The 21,702-nt window shown below is 43.9% G+C and overlaps 1 protein-coding gene across 14 annotated transcripts in view; it reads right to left on the bottom strand.

The window, feature by feature from the left end:
* The window catches only part of Ube4a (ubiquitination factor E4A), a 42,489-nt gene that overhangs the window by 7,369 nt on the left and 13,418 nt on the right, over positions 1 to 21,702 (bottom strand). For 10 of the 14 annotated variants that reach the window (NM_001346698.1, XM_006510002.4, XM_030244049.1 and 7 more), the window contains 15 exons: positions 21,495 to 21,607; positions 20,286 to 20,438; positions 19,238 to 19,397; positions 18,287 to 18,489; positions 17,531 to 17,722; positions 15,689 to 16,022; positions 14,310 to 14,430; positions 12,071 to 12,375; positions 10,659 to 10,791; positions 9,466 to 9,653; positions 7,354 to 7,454; positions 7,138 to 7,251; positions 4,832 to 5,006; positions 2,803 to 2,983; positions 1,847 to 1,994 (listed from right to left, as the gene is read on the bottom strand). In NM_001346698.1, coding sequence (NP_001333627.1) covers positions 1,847 to 1,994; positions 2,803 to 2,983; positions 4,832 to 5,006; positions 7,138 to 7,251; positions 7,354 to 7,454; positions 9,466 to 9,653; positions 10,659 to 10,791; positions 12,071 to 12,375; positions 14,310 to 14,430; positions 15,689 to 16,022; positions 17,531 to 17,722; positions 18,287 to 18,489; positions 19,238 to 19,397; positions 20,286 to 20,438; positions 21,495 to 21,607 — 2,621 coding nt within the window. Of the gene's footprint in view, positions 1 to 1,846; positions 1,995 to 2,575; positions 2,984 to 4,831; positions 5,007 to 7,137; positions 7,252 to 7,353; positions 7,455 to 9,465; positions 9,654 to 10,658; positions 10,792 to 12,070; positions 12,376 to 14,309; positions 14,431 to 15,688; positions 16,023 to 16,156; positions 17,723 to 18,286; positions 18,490 to 19,237; positions 19,398 to 20,285; positions 20,439 to 21,494; positions 21,608 to 21,702 lie in introns of those variants that run through there. The other 4 variants (NM_145400.3, NM_001361076.1, NR_153962.1 and 1 more) reach the window with 4 other exon arrangements.

The following is a 21,702-nucleotide window of genomic DNA, read 5'->3' on the forward strand; positions in this document are numbered from 1 at the left end:
TACATTTAAAAGGCTCTGACATCTGACTCTGGTATACTTCCTTACAGCTTAATCTGGCTAAGCTGTAGGCCAACCATAAGCTCAGCTCAATAAAAAACAAAAAACAAACTCAGCCTGGCAGTGGTGGCACATACCAGCACTTGGGAGTCAGAGGCAGGCAGATCTCTGTGGTCAAGGCCAGCCTGGTCTACAGAGTGAGTCTAGGACAGCCAAGGCTACTCAGAAAATCCTGTAAGAAGAAACTCACTGAAGAACAACTGACACCTGTAAAAAAGGTATTGACTGATCTTTTTCTTTTCTTTTTTTTGTTTTGTTTTTGGAGCTGTTTTTTTTTTGTGTGTAGCTCTGGCTGACCTGGAACTCAAAAGATCTTCCTGCCTCTGCATTCCAAGGGCTGGGAGTAAAGGTGTGAGCCACTACTGCCCAGCCTGGAAGGTTTTTTTATTAGACGTCTGTGCCGTGTATTTTTTCTTTCCACCACTCCTAATGGAGTTTTTCCATTGTCCAACTGGAGGGATTAGCTGAGCACAACAGAGTATTTTAATCTCTAAAATACATTCAGTATAAACCAACCATCAGTAGAAATGTAAGGAACAGAGAAAAGCCATAGGAACCAGTGTCTGCAAGCTACTCATCATTGCTCAGTTTTTACTGATTTTGAGTTAGGAACTCATTATGTTGCCCACACTAGTCTTGAACTTGGAATCCTCTTCCCTCAGCTGGGTGAGTGCTAGGTTATGGCCGTGTACCACCAAGCCTTGCCCTTCCTCCTGAATTTTATTCCATAAAGTTCTTTTGCATTTACACTAGGTTTTCAAATCTTTCATAACACTGGGACATAAAAGTTAATCTAAAGAAAGCCTTCACAAGGAAGGAGTTACAGAAACAAAGTTTGGAGCTGAGACGAAAGGATGGACCACCTAGAGACTGCCATACCTGGGGATCCATCCCATAATCAGACTCCAAACGCTGACACCACTGCATACACCAGCAAGATTTTGCTGAAAGGACCCTGATATAGCTGTCTCTTGTGAGGCTATGCCGGGGCCTGGCAAACACAGAAGTGGATGCTCACAGTCAGCTATTGGATGGAACACAGGGCCCCCAATGGAGGAGCTAGAGAAAGTACCCAAGGAGCTAAAGGGGTTTGCAACCCTATAGGTGGAACAACAACATGAACTAACCAGTGACCCCGGAGCTTGTGTCTCTAGCTGCATATGTATCAGAAGATGGCCATCATTGGGAAGAGAGGCCCCTTGGTCTTGCAAACTTTATATGCCTCAGTATGGGGGAACACCAGGGCCAAGAAGTGGGAGTGGGTGGGTAGGGGAGTGGGGGGGGAGGGTCTGGGGGACTTTTGAGATAGCATTTGAAATGTAAATGAAGAAAATACCAAATTAAAAAAAATAAATTAAAAAAAAAAGAAAGCCTTCACAAATACACATTCTTTTCACCTGGTATAAACATCTTCGATTATTCTTCCTGGGCAGGGGTAACATTTAGTAAGACGGCGGCTCTAGTCATTGACTGACCAAGAGGAAGTGTCTGTTTCTAATGCCTCTAGGCAGTACCCCTTGCTCCTGGAAATGGGGCAGAAGCAGCAGAGTTGAAGTGACTCTGTGGCGTTTCTTTTTTTTTCTTTTCTTTTTTTTTTTGAGACAGGGTTTCTCTGTGTAGCCCTGGCTGACCTGGAACTCACTCTGTAGACCAGGCTGGCCTCGAACTCAGAAATCCACCTGCCTCTGCCTCCCAAGTGCTGGGATTAAAGGCGTGTGCCACCACTGCTCCGCGTCTCTGTGGCGTTTTTTACTGAATATCTGAGAAAACAAGCTGTCCTCTTCCTCACCTTGATTCTCTCTGCCAAGTTACTGAAAGCCACGATCATATTCCCGGGCTTATTGATTTTCTTCAGGACACGGACTGTCTGTGCAAAGAGAGTCGGAGAATAGGAACGTCCGTCTTTGGGCACAGTGGCACAGAAGTTCTCCTCATCCCTGAAAGGTCAGTGTTAGAAAGAAACTGAGCATCAGACCACAGTCAATGTGCAGATAGCAGATGGGCTACAGACAACCATCCCAGCACTTCCAAGCCACCAGTGCGCTTGTGAACTATGTGTATCTCTCTGTGCGGTGTGTGTGTGTGTATATGCACATGCATAAGTATGTCTGTATATGTGTGAAGGACAGAGATCAACGCTGGGTGTTTTCCTCAGTTACTCTCAAGACTGTGTTTGAGACATGGTCTCTCACTGATCCTAGAATTCATCAGTTTTGTGAGGTTGAATGTCCAGTATACTTCAGGAATCTTACTGGTTTTTGCTGTCCCAATACTGGGATTATTGTCCATGCTACCACATGTAGCTTTTTAGGTGGGTTCTAGGGATCTGAACTCAGACAGACACTCATGTCTGTGTGGCAAGCATTTTACTAACTGAGCCATCTCCCTGGCTTGACATTTAATTTCCTTTCTTTCTTTGGCTAGCATTAAACTCAGAGATCCATATGCCTTTGGCTCCCATCTAATTTTCTGTACTATAAAGTATTCCATAGCCATAAAATATTTTCACAAACAGTAGTATAACCAGTAATATTTATCTTTGCACAGATCAAGGCAGAATGTTGGAAATACTGAGCAATGTCCAATGGGCCAGATAAAATCTATTTAGTACTGTGGAGGAGTCTTTCATCTATCAGCTAGAAATGAGCCTGCCTTCCCCCACTATTTTCACACAAGACCTAACCAGTCATTCTGCTATCAAAATACTAGCATCCCTATGGCTTTCTCAACACCAATCTCAAATACCCAAGATTTAAGTAGATAGTGCAGATGTCTGATACGAGCTGCTGAGGTTTGAAGTCAAATTCGCTGAAGTCCTTGACTTTGAGGGCACCCATCTTGGGGCCCACCAGGTGCTGCAGGAAGTAGTTGAGCATGGAGATGATGCGCTCGGCCAGGAACGGATGCACAAACAGCGACTTGATCTCTGGAAGAAAGCCACAGTCTTAAAGCTCAATGCAGCTCTAATTTTCTCCTTACATCTCATTTTATTGGAGACCTTTGAGGATTTTTAATTACATAATGCATTTTCAATAAAAAAAATTCGGGGTGGGTGGGTATGGGGGACTTTTGGTATAGCATTGGAAATGTAAATGAGCTAAATACCTAATAAAAAATGGAAAAAAAGAAAAAATTCAGACAAGCAAAAACCAAAAAACAAATAAATGAAAGGAAAGAAAAGTTACTACCAGCTGGGTGGTGGTGGTGCACATCTTTAATTCCAGCATTTGGAGGCAGAGGCAGGCGGATTTCTGAGTTCGAGGCCAGCCTGGTCTACAGAGTGAGTTCCTGGACAGCCAGGGCTACACAGAGAAACCCTGTCTCGAAAAACAAACAAACAAACAAACAAACAAACAAACAAACGAAAAGCTACTAACCCAGTCACAGACACTGTTAAAATATTTAAAAACTACATTATTGTGTGCACCTACATGTGTTACAGCAAGTGTATGTGGGTCAGAGGACAACTTACGGGAGTCAATTCTCTCCTGTCACCATGTGGGTCTCAGGGATCAAACCTAGGTTGCCAGACTTGGTGGCAAAGGCCTTTACCCACAAGTCCCACATTTGACTTGGACTTAAGACTTCGTTTTCATTTTCTTATCCTTCCCTACTTTCTATCTCATTTTTTTTTCTGTTCCACTTCAATGAGAGTGTTCCTTGAGTTTATTTTTTTAACCCTTTCACTAAATATTTAAAGTTTTAAAGTCACATTTTCAATATTTAAAATGTCTTCTGTCCTTTGTGGCTTTTGCTCTTGGTTTGTGGCCACCTTATCTTCTCTGATTTCCCTGAACTGAAAAAGTTTTTAAAAAGCTTTAAAAGTCAATTTCTGCATTTCTCATTAGATGATTTCTTTTCACACGTGCTCTCTGGCTGCTCTAGCACACTAAATGTATTCACTGAATGCAAATTATTTATCCTCCTCCCTCCCTCATCTGTCATTATCTGCCACACGCTGGAACTATGTAGCTCAGGCTAGCCTGGGACTCAGAGTTCTCTGTCTTCATTTCCCAAGAGGATATCATACCATGCTTGGATTTATGTTTTTATAGCATGCGTGCATGTGTGCGCACAAACACACATATACAAAAACACAGAGTTAATGGCTAACTGGTCTTTACAGAGTTTTTTTGGGTAGTAGGGATTGTACTCAGGGTTTTTTGTTTGTTTGTTTTTTGGTTTTTTGAGACAGGGTTTCTCTGTGTAGCTCTGGCTGTCCTGGAACTCACTCTGTAGACCAGGCTGGTCTCGAACTTAGAAATCCGCCTGCCTCTGCCTCCTGAGTGCTGGGATTAAAGGCGTGCACCACCACCGCCGGGCTGTACTCAGGGTTTTGTATATGCTCTGTATGTGCTCTATCACTAATCTATACTCCCAGCTCCTTCAGGAAACCAGCTTATATTTTTTGGCATGTCAATAATGAACACCATCATTTTTTTGAAGTTTCTCTGATTTGTTTTGGTCTCAGATGTGGAAATTACAATCACCAGAGTCCAATTTTCTTTTGGACAGGGTCTTATGCATCCTAAGGTGTCCTGGACCTTTCTCTGTAGATGAGGATGTCCTGGATCTCCCTGCCTCAGTCTCCAGAGTGCTGGCATTCCTGGTGTGGGCCACCATGCAGGCTTTCATGCAGGTGAGGCAAGCACTCTACAGACTGAGCTGCATCCCGTCCCAGATTCTACACTCTTAATTTTGAGCTGGGCTGATCCCTCAGTGAAGGAGACCTTGATTTCTACATTTTGGGGGATGGCATGCCTTATGTTCTTACCTGATGTCAGGAAGGAAAGGGTACCAATTGTTTCATTGGACATGATGTTATGGAACCGTGCCAGCTGCCCAAACATCTGCAGACCTGCCTCTTTCTCTCGGCGGGCTTCTGGTGTCAGACTCTCCCATTCTCCTCGGTCTTTCTCAATCTGCTGAATCTTTATCTTGCTCAAATACTATGGAAACCAGAAATGTGATACACCAGATAAGAGAAATGCAACTGAAGGGCCAAGACATTTAAGAGGGCTTAATTAAAATCTAGTCATCTGGGTTTGGAAAGGAGGCTCAGTGGTTACAAGCTCTTGCTGCTCTTGTAAAGGGCAAGGCTTGATTGCTAGCACCAACACTGTGGTTCACAACCACCTGTTAACTCCAGTTCCAGGGGATCTGATATCCTCTTTTGGCCTTTGTAGGCATTATATGCACCTACATAATTCAAACAAAACAATACAAACACAAAAAAAATCCAGAGCTGGAGAAGTGGTTCAGCGTTTAAGAGCACTTGTTCTCACATATGGCAGCTCACAAAAACCTATGACTCTAGCTTCCAGAAATACAATGAACTCTTTTAGCCTGCCCAAGCACCTGCATGCATGTAGTGTAGTTACATACATGGAACAAAACACTCATATACATAAATCTTAAAAAGCAAAAAACAAACCCAGTCAGCCAGCTGGGAAATTGAGACGATGCGAAGCCTCTGTCAGTGCAGGGCTGACACTCAAGAACCTGGGGAGGAGCAGCGAGATGGCTCAGTGGGCTACGGTACTTGTTACCAAAGCTGATGACCTGCAGTTGGCCCCAGAACCCTCATGGTGAAAGGAGAAAACAGACTCCCCTAAGCTGTCCTCTGACCTCCTCACGTACACTGTGGCAAGTGGACACACAGAATGTAAAATTAAACTAAACTCTAAGGGACTTTGGGAAAGAGAATAATAGTGTCCTCCTTCAGCTTTGTCTTAGCTTGAGCAAACTGCTAGCTAACTGCCTGAGCTAGGATGCGATCCGGATGGAAAGGAGCATCAGTGGAGCAGTGTGTGGAAGCCAAGCTAAAGCATCAGGATGACAGGAAAAGGAATCCTTCCTAAAACATAAAACAACACACAAGGTTCAAAACTAAACTTCTACAAATATGCCTGCTCTCCAGAGGGAATCATAAATACTTAAAACCCTCACCTCTCATCACCTTACTGCTGCAGCAAATAATGATCTGCCTCATGCCCGGAATCATATTGTCCTCACTTAACAGAGATGTTTATAATAGGAATTGTTCTCACTTCCTCAGAGAACCTATGTTAAGTTTCAGAGTGCAGGATTATGAAAAGATCAGGAGGTAGACCCCTCTCACAAAGCAAGCACAAGTTACTTAGTGGGTTATCAACGAGAGCTCTGACTGCCCGGTAGGCGACCTTCAAACTAACCTGCATCATCTTCCTGAGGCTCACTGCTGGTCACTCCGAGCTCCTGCCCTGCTGCAGGCCCAACGCAGAGCACACAGCTAAGCCTGGACCAAAACCTATGCAACTTGGAGCTGAAACAATCCTTCCTTCTTTAGGTGGTTTTCTCAGGTACTCTATTGTAATAATGAAAGTCTCATAGTCACTGACCACAAGGAAGATCCTATAATTTTTTTCCTGTATTGTTGCCCATTGATACACCTTAGTTTGGCTTTATCACACTTAAATAAATATGTGTATGTATGTATGGGCACCACTCGTCTGCAAGCGGTCAGAAGATGGGGTCAGAACTAGAGTTACAGGTGTTTGTGAGCCGTCACTTAGGTGCTGGGCATTGAATCCAGGTTCTCTACAAAAGTCCTAAGTGTTCCTAGCCACTAAGTGATTTCTCCAGCTCCAAGATCATCTTTTAAACTCTCATCCAAGGAACCACCCATGACATAGTGAAACGATGAGCCAGGAAAGCTGTGGACCAAGTGTCGGGCACACTATTATAACACAGACACTGGTGCTGTGCTAAATGTTCTAGAGCAAGGATTACTCTATTATAATTAAAAGGTCAAAACAATATATTCTTTGCCAGGTGTAGTGGTTCATGTCTGCAACCCTAACGCTCTGGGAGGCTAAGGTGAAAGGATCCCTATGGGTTTGAGGTCAGCTGAGGATAAAGAGTGAGAGAGAACTTATTTAAGCAAACACACACCAACGAAACCAAACAAAACACAAACACTGCCACCACCACCCCACTGCCACCACCACCTCACTGCCACCAGTGTTGATGATCTGAAGCCTTTTTCATTGAGATCACTGTAAATGGTATAGGAACACACGCAATATTCCCTTTTTTTACCTGTATGGCTTCATCCAAAAGGAAGATAGCATCATTCATTAACAGGTTAAGAAATCGGAGGAACAGTGGGGGATTCATAGCTTCTAAATTCTTAGAGGCATAGTCAGCCAAATCCTGTAAGTCCCAGCCCAAGAAGAAGATATTTTAGTGCCAAATCATGTACCAATGGTACTGAGGCTGACCTGAAGCAACTAGTACCATGAAAACCTCTCTTACCTTAATGCTCTCCCGATAGCAATCTGTCCCCCACATGTATCTTAGGATGGGATACATAGGACGGCGGTAATTAAACTTCTGTTCAAATTGATGGGGGTCCCCTTAAAGTAAGGTGAGAATGAAAAATCAGCTGAGGTGGTCTAATAGAGAACAAGCTTATGTGTGTGCATTTTTTACTCTGAATGTCAAGGCTGTTGCCAAATCTTCCCTAGGAGCACCTCCAGCTCACACTCCTTGGGGTGTGTGGGATAAAACCCAAGCTGTAGCTACAACTACCTGCATATGATGATGTGAACAAAACAAAACCAGTCAACATTCCAACAGGCAGCACCAACTAGGTTCAGTGGCTTGTGGGCAAAAGAAGGAGCAGATGTGAATGGGGGAAGGGAAAGGGAACATGTTGGGAGTTTCCAGAGGAAGTAGGAAGGGGAGCTGGAGGTGGATATGATCAAATATTTTTTACACGCATGAAATTATTTTGCTTTGCTTTGTTTTGTTTTGAGAAACCCTGGCTGTCCTGGAACTTGCTATACAGACTAGGCTGTCAGAGCTTCACCTATGACTGCCTCGTGAGTGTTGGGATTAGAGTTGAGTGCCACCACACCTGGCTCCAGGAGGGTTTCCAATTATGTCTTTCTGCCTCTGCCTCTCAGATGTTAAGATTACACAGGTATGTGGTATCACTGTGCTTGGCTCTCCAAGCCTTTTCCAACCTTCACTTTTAGATTCATGGAATGTATTCCATTGCAATTCTCTGGCTGTATAGCCACACAGTGACATCGTCACCATGACTGCTGGGCAGCTTCTTAGGGGCAGGTTAGCACATACTATGTCAGTGACTCCTCATTTTGACTCATTTTATTTATTTTTTATTTATTTATTTTTTTTAAAGATTTATTTATTTATTATATGTAAGTACACTGTAGCTGTCTTCAGACACTCCAGAAGAGGGCGTCAGATCTTGTTACAGATGGTTATGAGCCACCATGTGGTTGCTGGGATTTGAACTCCTGACCTTCGGGAGAGCAGTCGGGTGCTCTTACCCACTGAGCCATCTCACCAGCCCTTGACTCATTTTATATGGGAGAAATCGAAACCCAGAGGTTAAGTAAGAGACAAAGGCAGAACAGAAATGTGAACAGCTAATAAAATGCTAAATGCCTCTTTAAATGTTAATTGTCCAAGTTACCAAATGGCAGAAATCTCCTTTAAAAAGACTCTTATGCAACTGCTTAACATGTCTTGACTACTAGCTCAGATAAAGCTCTGCTTAATTGAAACTCAGGTGATCAGGACAGAAGAGGGAGACAATGCTGTCTACTGGTACTCTTTTCTTTCTTTTTTTATGTATACATGTTGTGGGTATGTGTTCATACATGTTTGTGTGTGTGTGTCCATGTGTGTGGGCTTGCACATGCACTCACATGGAGGCTGAAAGCCTACACCAAGTGCCTTCTTCAAATGCTCTCTCTTTTGTTGTTGTTTGTTTGAGACAGGGTTTCTCTGTGTAGCCCTGGCTGTCCTGGAACTCACTCGAGAGATGAGGCTGTCCCTAAACTCAGAGAAATCCTCCTGCCTCTGCCACTACCACCTTGCTTCCACTTTATGTTTCAGAGACAGTCTCTCATTAAAGCAGAAGTCAATGATTTGCCTGGACTGTTGACCATAGATTCCTAGGCACCGTCTTGTCTCTGCCTCCCTAGAACTGAATTAGGGGTAGGCATTGCTGCACCCAGCTTTTTAAAACCTGTATTTTAAGGCTCCATCTCAGGTCCTCATGCTTGCCTTTCCAGAATGTATGCAGGTGGGATGTTTTTTATTTATATTTTGTGAGACAGAGCTGGTTTTAGCACTTTTAGGTGTATGATATGTACAAACAAAACATTTTTAGCATCTATATTCTTACATATAAAATGAGAACAATATAGATAAACTTTTCAGATAGACAAGTTTAGTGACATAGTAAAAATCAAGCCCCCACCATTAAGCCTGGCACACAGTGAGTACTCAAGTAATGCTGGCTGGCATTTCTGTGACACCCGACAGGGACCAAGCTGTGAAACCCTTAGCTCTCAGCTCTAGAGCGGTTCTAGAGCTGCGGGACTCCTTTACCTGTAAACTCGATGTCCACAAACACCTTGATCAAAGCTTCTGCAAGTTGGGGAGCGTATGGAAAGTTGCAGAACACACGTTTCCGGTGGAACACACTGGACACCAAGGGGCTTGGGGTCTGGTCTAGGTGAGGCATCACTGCTTCTAACACCTCTGCTAGTTTGGCCCTCAGGTGAGGATTCTTCATTCTGCAGAGGGCAGAAAGCACGATGAGCAGGAGGACATAACTCCTTGATGTGATTCTACTCTACATGAGGAGCTAAATATAGAAGAGTCACACTATAGGAAAGTCAGTACTCCGGTGCAGGAGATACCATGTAACATGTTTTGAGATGGTTTTATTACATAGTCCTGGCTCTCCTGGAACTCCCTATGCAGACCAGGCTGGCTTTGAACCTGCAGCATTCTTCCTGTCTCTGCCTCCTGAGTGCTGGAATTATAGATGTACACTACTATGCCTGTCTGCTTAACTCTCGAGAGGACAGCTAACCATGTATGAGGGAGTACTTTAGTTCCCATGGAATGCTTAGGACATTCAATTTTCTCTATAACAAGGCACTAGTTACTATGTACTGACAGGTTCATTTTGAATAAATTTGCCTTCCTACACTTTCTGAGTGCAAATAATTAGGTTATAATTATCTGATAGCTCCATGATCCCTGTCCTATGAGTCTAATCAATGCCTGTTGGCTTGTGGCCAACTTCCCCTTAGGTCTGCTCAGCTCAGTGAAGGGTTGGCTTCTCATTGATATGTATGGCAGAATTGTGGACTTTCATTTTGCAGCAAATGTGCCCTTTTGTGCATAAAAATTGTTTCCTTTAGCCCCCACACATAACACCCTCCACTCCTCCCCCCCAAAGCAAATCTAAAAACCATAGTACACCGTAAACATAGTCAAACCAGCAGGCTAGAAGTAACATAAACCCAGGTTTACTGCTTACCCAACTCCGGCTGCAGGAACCAGCTTTGGTTGACATAATTAGTAAAAGTTCAGCATCTGTCAGCCACTGGTCCAGCTTCTGGTATTCTGGTTAACTATTTTAACCAGGGACCAGCAATGGAATCCTATTAGGTACCCTATATGCAGGTTCAAATTCTGTGAGCAAAGTCCTCTGCTTATTAAACCTCACCACAGCAGGCAGAATGTTTGTGGCTCTAGCCAGTGACTGGGGCAAGTGTCCCACACATCACCTTTCTATGCTTCCAGTGAAAATGGTGATAAAATGAAGGACATGCTCCAGGGAGTCTGCTGACGTCTCCAAGATGTCCTCAGCAAAGCGCCGGAGGAAAATGAGGAAATCACCCAAGTTATCTGCAAAAAATTCTGAAAAAGATTCACTGGAATTAGCCAAACATCTGTTCATTGGTCTCAAACAACATCCCAGTACCTCCTTCACATAAATTAACAAAGGTTAAAAAAAAGTTTAACTCTTTTATGTACCAGGGATGGTGTTAAGTCAGTAGGATCTCTTACGTGCGTATCAAGCTCTGTTCTTATCTGAGGAAGTGCATGGACAGCAGTGACACAGGACTCTTTACACTAGCACTGCATGCCTCCATAGGTTGGCCACAGTTTAAGCCACCCTTTAGGTGTGGCTAGTTACACTAGGTGACTGCAATAAGGACCTCCAGGCTGGTCCTCTAACTGCTTTCCCTTTTGGCACTGAGATCTTTGCAAAGTCTCTTTGTGCATCATTCTAGACTAGGAAGTCCCCTGCTGTATGCAGCGAAGGACATCATCATCGCTCGAGACGGGGACACACCCGGGGGTATGCAGTAGAGACATCATTTTCAAGGTAAGTTGAGAGAGTTTGCAGTTTTCATTTTGGTCACCTGTGCTGCCACATCATGAGTGGCAGACACTAAGAGATGTGTTAGGCTATTGGCAAGCAGCTGAGGCCCGTTGACAACTAGTCAACTGGGCTTGTAAGTAGATCCTCCAGCCCTCGTTGAGTCCTCAGAATCTATGGCTCTGACTGACGGCTTGACCATAACCTCATTGGCACTCTGAGATAGAATCACATGGCCAAGTGCTCCAGGATTTCTGACGCAGAGGACTGTGTGAGATAGTGTTTGCTGTTTTAAGCTGCTATGTTTGGGGAGTAACTTGTTACATAGCAATATGAGACCAGCACAGTGTTCAAGAACATTTAATCTGATTAGTGAACAACATTTACTGACCCCTTACTGACATACATACACACAATTTCCCTTCTGAGTTAGTAAGAGGGGATTTTTTTTTTCCTAAAAAAACAAAACAAAACAAAAAACCCCAAAAACCCTCAGGGAGGGTTAGACAGGCAGTTGAATCTTTGAAAGTCAAACAATATTAACGACAGACACTAAGAGCTGTGAAAACCCTGACTGCAGTTCATCTCTGGCAGGCTGTTTTCTGACAGTCCCACTATCAGGGACACAAAGCTGGAGAAGCAACTACTGGGGCCCCATGATTTGGCCAGGAGATTCTTGTAAGTTTGAGTAGCTTCTCTAAAAACAATGAAATGATAACTAAGGAAGGCTATTTTGAGGATTAAGCTTCCAAGGTGACCCAGTTAAACTTAGGTGGCTATTAATAGGTTGTTTCCAAGGGACAGGCTGCTTACCTGGCACATAAGCCAAAGAGCTGTAGCCATCTGGCAAAGGGAAACTTAGTTCTATTGGCTGGGAGCCCTCATTGCCTATGGCCAGTTGAACCAGCAGAACAGCCATGGACACCTGCAAATTCAGACAGTTTTGCAGCATCTGGGGTTCAGTCATAGCAGTCTTGGTAGAGAGATAGATGGTCATCAGGCGTTCGAACTGCTCACGGAGATTGTCAGCAGCAGGGCTAGAACTCTGCTGAGCATCCCGCCAGGCAACCTGCAGCCGATGCAGATTTTGGTTGATTTTTACCATCTGATCATGCAACCTGCCCCCAAGAAAGCAGAAGAGACTAGGTCAGGGAGGCCCATGTGGGGGCAGTGTAGTATAGACCACACTGAAAAGCAAATCCTTGTTTGTTTTTTATAGTGTTCTATACTTGTAGAAAGTTGCAGGGTCAATGACACAGAAGGTACTCACAAAAGTTACCAGCTGGTCAGACGCAAGGTGCACTGTTCTCAGAAAATGTTACCATATGCACAACAAATCTGAAGCTAATTATGCAGAGTGAGTGGCCTCTCACAGGAGCAGGGTGCAGAGTGTGTGGTTATTATGGAAAACAGACATTTTAATGATGCAGAGTATGAGCAGCCCAGTACAAGCTTTAGAGTACATTGGTGAGGTCAGAGGATAATCTTTGCACAGTGAGAAAACTATGTAGGTGAAAAAGACTTGATTCTAACAACCACACCTAGAGCAGCCATATTCAGGCACACAACCTAAGAGCATCGCCCAGCCTTCTGAAGAATAAGATAATTATTCTTCACAAAATTTCACTCTAATATTGAAAAGAAGACCTAGAACTAAAAGCTACTGACAACTGGTTCTACATGTACAATCCTAAATCACTTCCTTGGATCTTGCAGACAGCTACTAGGGTGACAGTAGGAAACTAGATGCCAGGCATTTCTAGATCTGAATTTAGATTGTTGAGCAGATCAAGCACATGTTGAACTTCTGTGACATTTAAAATGTCAACAACAGGGCAGAAACACTGTCTAATAAAGACATTTTCATCCCCCTCCCCCATGAATTTTCTGCTGGAGGAGTTGAAAAAACAAAACAAAAAACCCCAAAACCTTACATTAATTTAAGTATCCTGAGAATGCATTAAAAAAATCAGTATTCCAGGCCAGGCATGTGATACACACTGTTACACTGTTAATCTCAGCACTCAAGAGGTAGAGGCAGTCTGGTCTACAGAGTGCGTTCCAGGATAGCCAAAGCTACACAGAGAAACCCTGTCTTGAACGAAAGAACAAACAAACAAATAAACAAAAAACTATCAGTATTCCTGGGTCTGGGGCGATGGCTCAACTGATAAACTGCTTGCATATGCGAGCAAGGGGACCTGTGTTTAGATCCCCAGCACCCATGTAAACACGAGTGTGCTGGTGTGCCCTGCGGTCCTAATGCCGGGACACAGAAACAGGAGGATCCTGGAGTCTTGCTCAATCAGTGAGCTCAAGGTTCAGTGAAAGATCCTCTCTCAAAAGATACGGTGGGGGAGCATCTGAGAAAGCCACCTGACCCCAATCTCTGGCTTCTAAATCACACCTGAGCATGGGTGCCCTGTTCCCACCAATTAAAAAAAAACCCCAGTATTCATAATACTCTTTCTACAGATGAGATGTAGGAGTTGTTATTTCTCCTCCTTATCCTGGAAACCATTCTCTGCTCAACAAAGGGAAAAACTGTGGAGTGGCATATGGCTGGTTTGCTAGAAATGGATGCTTCCGGAACGTCTACACAAGCTCTCAGCCTTCCTGTCTTTAGAAGCAGTCCTCTCAGGTCCGCAGCTCTTATGTGCTCGGATTGTCTATCTGGAGTCCCTTACACCAGTCTCTCAACTTATGAAAGTTTGTCTCTTGTCTTTCTTTGGACATCAGAAGTAATAACTCAATGGTAAAGAGTGAAATGTAAAATGACAGTAATTAGATTTTCCTAGATAATAACAAAAAGGCAGGGATTGAAAAGTTGGCAAAATGTGGAGAAAATATTAGTACAATGTTAATTTTAAAGAGAGATTTAAAAAAAAAAAACCCTGTAAGTAATCCGTACAAAGTGGACTCAGGTAAATTTAAACCAGTGCATGTGACTTCCCTGTGCCATCCTAACAGGGCTCTTCAGACTCACTGCCCACCTTCAAGCTGTCAACACAACTAACGGGACCATTCTTTTCCAAGACATCAAAGGAGTTACCTGTGAAATCCCAAGTACAAGGTATACTCTGTCAGGGCCAGGTTCTCCGTCACAAGGTTGTAGCTCTGGGGGAACGTTGGCTCCTGCACAGCTGGGATCAGACAGGTCTCCTTGTCCAAACCTCGAAGAAGCAAAAGGAATGGTGATGGACTGCTCTCCACAGACATCGGTCTTGGGCTCCACTCTCCCTCAGCCTCCATATTTCTACAATATCTTCCTTGTAACATATCTCCAATGACTTCCTTGTCTAAAAACACTTTCTGGCTTCCTGATATCTACAGAAACAGCTAAATCTCTTTTGCTGGACCAATGAAATCAGCAAAAAACCTAAACTGAGTGATAATACTGTATACTTTCCAAGTGATAGGCAATGGGACATTTTCCTCTTTCTGTCTGTCCGTCCGTCCGTCCTTCCTTCCTTCGAGACAGAGTCTCTGTGTAGCTCCGGTTTTCAAGGAACTTGCTCTGTCAACCAGCCAGGCCTCAAACTCACAAAGATTCACCTGTCTCTGTGTCTTGGTGGCTGAGATTAAAGGCATGGGCTACTATTACTTGGCTATTTCAACTTATTCTTTGCTTTTCAGTGTTTTAAGATAAATTATTTTTGTGCAGATATTGGTTTTGTTAATTTATAAGAGGCTAAAAAAAATGCCCCCAAACCTAGAAGGAAATCAGTCAAAACCAACAAGAGATTTGTTCTGAGTGACAGATCAGGGCCCACTCCTTTTCACTTCTCCATATTCACGTTTTCTCCAGTCCGGTGCCAGCTTTCTTCCTCCCACCCCACACTCTTCAGAGCCCAATCCTGTCCCTTGCTCTAACTACAAGGAACTTCTCACTATTCCTCAATCAATTCTTTCCATAGATTTTTTTTTCTAGATAGCCTCCAACTCCAAGACTACCTGCCTCTGCCTGTCAAGTCAGTGCGTGCTGCTGCTTCCACAGGCTGCCACCTCTACATCAGCTAGTCTCTACACTCCTGCTCCTTTGCCTGGTAAACTCTGACTTGTCTGTTGAGACATGAAGACGACAGCTCTGCAGAACTGGTTGTTCAACCATACTGCTGTTGTCCAGAAAATGTTGATAACCTACCTGTCTGCCCTCTTCTGGAACCTCTGAGTTCAAGAAGGATAGCAGCTGTATCTGACTGCACTTTATAAAAGATGAGGAAATGAATATCCAAGGTTGCCAGAATCAGACGGAAGGTCTCAACAAGGCCTAACATTTAAAAGCTAACAGGTGCTGTTTTTCAAAATTCCATGTTATTTAACTTGTTCTCATCTGTTTTGAACAAGGGGCACTTTCTCAAAGGCCAAGGGAGCAAATGCTTCAGAGGTGAGACACACTCACTGTTTTGAAGAGCCCAGTTCCCCACCTACCTCTCATATGCACACTTTTAATTTTTCGTTCTTCATCATTCAAGTCCTTGAGGACACAGTACGTGGGGTTAAAGGTGAGGAGCCGGGAGGATCTGGGCTTGCAGAATGGCTGGCACAGCTTCAGGAGGGCAGCACCCAGATTCAGAAAGAAGGCATCCGAGGCATACATTTGGAAGAAGATTTCGGGCATCTGATTGGCCCAGATCTTGGTGCGGCCTGCATTTGCATGCAAACAGTTTCCAAGCCAGAACAAGATACAGTGCTTGGTTTCTGGAGAGAGCTGGAGCAAGTTCTTCAGCATCTGGTAGATCTTTTCATGGAACTGAGCCATGAACTGTTTAGCCAGAAAACACAACCACAGAACATTCCAATTTCACAATCCTGGTATTTTCTTTTTTACTCCTAAGCCCCAGCAAATACAGGTTTTTAAATAAATGCTAATCTTAACCTTTCCCTTTTCCCCTTTTGTACCTGATTTTCTGATTCTGATATATGTTTATTTACACGTCATAGATATTATATGTATTACTGGATACTTAGGAGACCTTTTCTGGTCAGCTGCCATATTGCACAGATTTAATAGGTTTCACAGTAGGGATTTTTGGTACAGTGTTAGGTGATAAATCCTTCGGCTCAATTTTTCAAATGGTTGTCACAGCATTACTCACCTCTACCACTGTAGTATGATACTGAGCCATAAATGGAACAGATAGACATGGCTATAGTCAATAAGTGTTTTTAGTTTTTATATTACATTTATTCAGTGTCAGTGTAGTTGTATGTGGGAGTAACACACTAGGAAGCATGTATGAGCACGTATGGGAGCAGATTCTCTGCTGTGTGGCCCTGGGGAACAGCCTCGAGGCAGCAGACTGGATGATAAGATCTTTACTCACTGAGCCAGCTCCATGGGCCCAGTAAATCCTTCTTTATAAGAAACAAACACACACCAAGGGCAGTTAGTTTGGCCACTGTTGTAGTCTGCTAAACACCTGCTTGACAGCACCGTGATGACTTAACAGTAACGGGACACTTAACTGTGCCCTGTTTGGCCATCTATGCCTCTTCATCAGACTACTGCTAAATTCTGTTAAGAGGCCTATGCATGAAGAGGAGGAAGGGGAAGATTTATAAGATAGATGGCTCTCGTCATAAGGATTATGAGCTGAGTGACGACAGTGTCTTGGCGAGAAGGGCAAGAACTGAGGGGTGTGCAGCACTGTCACACTGGGCAGATCTCACCCACGCCAACCATCATCCCCTTTTTAGTGAAGGACTGAAGACAGTGACACTGTTCTTTTCTTTTTTTGAGACAGGATTTTTCCACATGTCATGGAACTCACCATGTAGACTAAGCCTGCCTTTGTCTCTGTCTGCTGAGATTATAATAGGTGTGTGTCAAGGCTGATTTCTTTGCTGCCTCCCCCTGCAAGCCCCCCCCCCCTTTTTTTTTTGAGACAGAGTTTCTCTGTGTAGCCCTGGCTGTCCTGGAACTCAAAGATCCGCCTGCCTCTGCCCCCAAGTGCTGGGATTAAAGAAGTGCACTCCCCCACCCCCGCCCCTTCCATTATTTTTGAGACCCTCTCTCCTATAGTGTAGGTTTGCCTAGTACTGGCTATGTAGCTCAGGATGACCCCCTGACTCTTACTTCTTAAGTGCTAGGATGACAAGCATGTGCCACCCCACACCCTCAATCAGGGGGCAATTTTGTTATGTTCTTATGACAAACGCCAGCCAGACTAATTAGCTTTCCTAGGCAGGATGAAGCAGCCTTATCCCTACATGGCTCCTTGGTCATCTCAAAGCAGGGGCTGTGGCAGACACCCTGGGAGGCGGTTCCACCTGATGGATGTTGGCCTCCTGTACTTTGATCTCCTGAGGACTGGAACGGGATGGATTCAGGAAGAAGCCATGGTTCTCTACCACACCCGGAGTCTTTAACAAGCACGAGATATTCAGGATGACTCCCAGCAAGGTCTTCTGATACATCTGCCCATTGCTGGGATCCTTGGGCTGAATGTATTCTAAAAACACCTGCAGGAGGAAAATCCTATTTACTCAACTGTATGATGACAGAAAGGCGATAAGATGCAGGGGTCTCAAAGAATTTAGTCTTATACAATCCCCACCCCCTTTAAAGGCCAGGTTTTGTAGAATCCAGGCTGGCCTCAAACTACAGAAAACTTTTAAACATTTATTTATTTATCTACTCCTTTAGTGTGTGTGTGTGTGTGTGTGTGTGTGTGTGTGTGTGTGTATGTGTATACGTACACCATGAGTGTAGTGTGGAGGTCAGAAGACAACTTGTATGTAGGGGTTGGTCCTCTCCTTCCACCACATGGGTTCTGGGGATCAAATTTAGCTCTTCAGACTTTATGGCCTTTACCCACTGGACCAGCTCACCAGCCCTGGCCTAATGGCATCAACTTCCCTGTGTAGCTGAGGATAACACTGATCTGCCACTTCCCAAATGCTAGGATTCTAGGCGTGTAATACCACACTTGGCTTTCTATAGGCAATGTTCTAGTGCCCTCAGGACAGGAAGCATCAACTTATTAAAATGCCAGCACCAAGAGAATACAATGCTTTGAGACCTACCTTGGCCATATCCTTCTGCCTAGTGAAATAGAGAAGAATGTCCAGATATGCATACAGGAGGATCTGGCAGAGTTCCAGATCTTTTATTCGGCTGAGTAAAATATCAAACACTGGAATCATGACTTCAGGAAATGTTCGAACCTCCTCATCCAACAGCAAGGCTTCAATGACCTCTTCTAAAAATTCAGTTACATCTTCAAAATCTAATAGTAGACAGACGAGAAAAGAAGGAGGCTGTGACAGATTTTATGCATTTACACTTTCATGCTATCTGTCTGTCTGTCTGTCTGTCTGTCTGTCTGTCTGTCTCTGCTGTGATGCAGCGACTGAACTGAAGACTTGCTCAGCTCAATGCTAGGCAATGTTCCACTACTGCTGACCAGCGAACTAGATACCCACTTCCCAACAATGGTTCTTTGAGATTTATTTACTTTTTTGTGTTGTTTTGTTTTTGTTTTTCGAGACAGGGTTTCTCTGTGTAGCCCTGGCTGTCCTGGAACTCACTCTGTAGACCAGGCTGGCCTCGAACTCAGAAATCTGCCTGCCTCTGCCTCCCAAGATTTATTTACTTTTATTTTATGTGGATGGGTGCTTTGCCTGCATGCATGTACCAAGTGCAGGCAGTGCCTTTGGGGCCAGAAGAGTGCAGTGGATCCCCTGGAACTGAAGTTACATGCAGCTGTGAGCCTTCATGTAGGTGATGAGAACTGAACTAGGGTCCTCTGGAAGGGCAGCTAAAAGTGCTCTTAACTGCTGGGTCGTCTCTCCAGCCCTCTATGGTATCTTTGAGAATTCTGCTAGTATTGAGGCTTAAAGATCAAGGTGTAAGCTTCCCTCCTTAACTTCTGTCAGAATCATAGTGACTCTGAGACCCTCTAACGCCCGCCATTAGAGGAGTTTTAAATTGGTATTCTAAATTCAGATAGTCAAAGACCTTGCTTCTATACTCACGGGCTCCCTGAATAGCTTCCAACATCAAATCTACCAGTTGCTCATGGATGTTTTGGTCAACATAGATCTCTGGGGTGAGGAGAACTGTTCGAGTGTTGGACACAGTGAGGTTTCTGCACTGCACTGCAAAGGGGAGTAGGTTTTCTGGAACTTTGGTAATCTGCAACGAAGAGAGAAAAGCATATAGCTTTTATAACATGGAGCAAGGGTAGGTACAGTACACAGGATAGAAAAACAACATATCCCAAACCGTATTGGTTTCTTTTCTTTTGTTTTTTCCAGACAGGGTCTGTCTGTATAGTCCTGGCTGTCCTGGAACTCATTCTATAGACCAGGCTGGCCTCAAACTCAGAGATCTGCCTGCCTCTGCCTCCTGAGTGCTGGGATAAAATGTGTGTGCCGCCACCACTTGGCAGTATTGATTTCTTGGGGACTGAAAATTCCTGACAGATTTGTAGTTTGGCTTTCAGGCTCACATGCTAAACTTCTAATCCTGAAGCCCAATTAAGTATCTCCACCTCATGGGAAATGTTAGAAGATTTGGAATTTGTTTGGTTCCTGTTGTTTTATTTTGGTCTCACTACAAAGTGTAGGCTGGCCTGGAACTCACTGTGTAAATATGTAGACCAGGCTAGCTCTGAACTTGTAGCAATCATTTGTCTGTGCCTCATGAGTAGCAATCCTCATGATTCACAGACATGTGCTACCACACAGCTGAGAGATTTACAGACATGTGCTACTACATCAGCTGACCTGATGTTTGGTTTTCTTTTTTGTTGTTGTGGTTGATTTTTTTTTTTTTTTTTCCTTTTTTAAAGGTGTGATTTCTAGAGAAGTTTGTATAGAGAACAGGAGACATTAGTTAGATGCAAAGAGAGATGGACCCCATGCCACAAAAAGGAGACTAAGACTTTTGGCAACCTAATAGTGCCAGATATACCATAAAATACACATTATGGCATGAAAGACACTGAGCCAACTCTCTCTCTCTCACACATGCTAACATCACTTAAGATAATTTAAAATCCCATGGGGCTTATTCATTTACCTCTTCCTTGGCTCTCTGGAAGCAGGAGTAAAGGTAACAGAAGATGTGCCTCTCTCCTGCATCACGATCAGCAGAGAGATTTAAAGTTGTGGAGGAAGTCATGCTGATCAAGTGGTTTCCTGGATCTTGAAGCAATAATCGAGCAAAGATGGCCTATTAAGAAAAATAAACAAAATGCTCACAAGGTAAATCCTAGAGCACTAAGATATAAGAAGTCTGATACATGCCTTGGCAAGAATCAGATGTAGTTTGGAATGGGGTGGGGGGAATCTTATTCAGGAATGTTAGAAACTAATTATATCCATTGTTACTGTAATTAAGACTCCAGTGTCTGGGATAGTCACAGCAGAGTAGGCACCAAACAGTTCCATGCTGAATGGTGTGAAGCATGGGTGAGAAACCTACATGTAAAATCTACGCTGCCATGTGCCTGCTGGACACAAAGACACTTGAAGTGTAAAAGTGAAATGCCAAGTGATCTGTCTTTCCTCTCGATATTTTAAAACCTTTATTATTTTTAATTAAACACCCAGTCTGATTATTGTGGGCTCTGATACCCTAGGAAACACTTGTACTTGACAGATGTTGTCTTCTGTAGTTGATCTTCTGAGGACTGGAATGAGGCCAGAGGACATGGAGTGTCCTGCTCTGTCACTCTCGGCCTCATGCCCCTGAACTCTGATTAACCCTGGAGCTCACTATTTCCCATCCGGGCTGGATGATCAGCAAGTCTGCAGAGACACTCTGCTCCCTCCTCCCGCTCCCTGCTAGCACTGAGATTGTTGTCCCATGTGGTACCATTAGCTTCAGTGGGTGATGGGCATCCTAACTTGTGCACCATCTCCCAGACCAGTTTTGGGTTTTTGAAAGTATGTAAAAAAGAGGTGGGCCTTGTCTTAGGAACTTAAGACTCTAACAGGAGTAATAAGACAGGTTCATTAAAAAGCCACAAGAGACAGTGACAGTTCCCATAATAAAATGTAGATGATAAGGAACTCAGAGGAGGGGATGACAGCTCTTTTCTGGAAACTCCGATGACATCTTAACTGGTTCTTAAACAATGGGTGAATCTGGATGTGTGGCCAGGGTGGATAGGAAGAGTTCAAAAGGCAATGCCACAGACAATGGAGAGACAGAGGCAAAGTCTCTCAGGAGAATGAACAGGATTCAGCATGGCTGTTCTGCTGAGGGCACATTATCAGGAGGTACCTGCTCAACATTGCTCATATCAAGCCAGTCTTGATCTTCCAGCTCTACTGCCATTTCTTCCAAGTACACACAACGGCTGGGGATGCCATTCCCGCTTTTCAAGCTTGGATCACCTGTGAAAGTTTCCATCTGACAGGTTATGGACAATGCTCCTGTTCTCATGACACTGGTTTTGTCTTTATGTTGCCTAGCTTGGTAGTCAACACTT

Source organism: Mus musculus, chromosome 9 (assembly GCF_000001635.26).
Source record: "Mus musculus strain C57BL/6J chromosome 9, GRCm38.p6 C57BL/6J".
Classification (NCBI taxonomy): domain Eukaryota; kingdom Metazoa; phylum Chordata; class Mammalia; order Rodentia; family Muridae; genus Mus; species Mus musculus.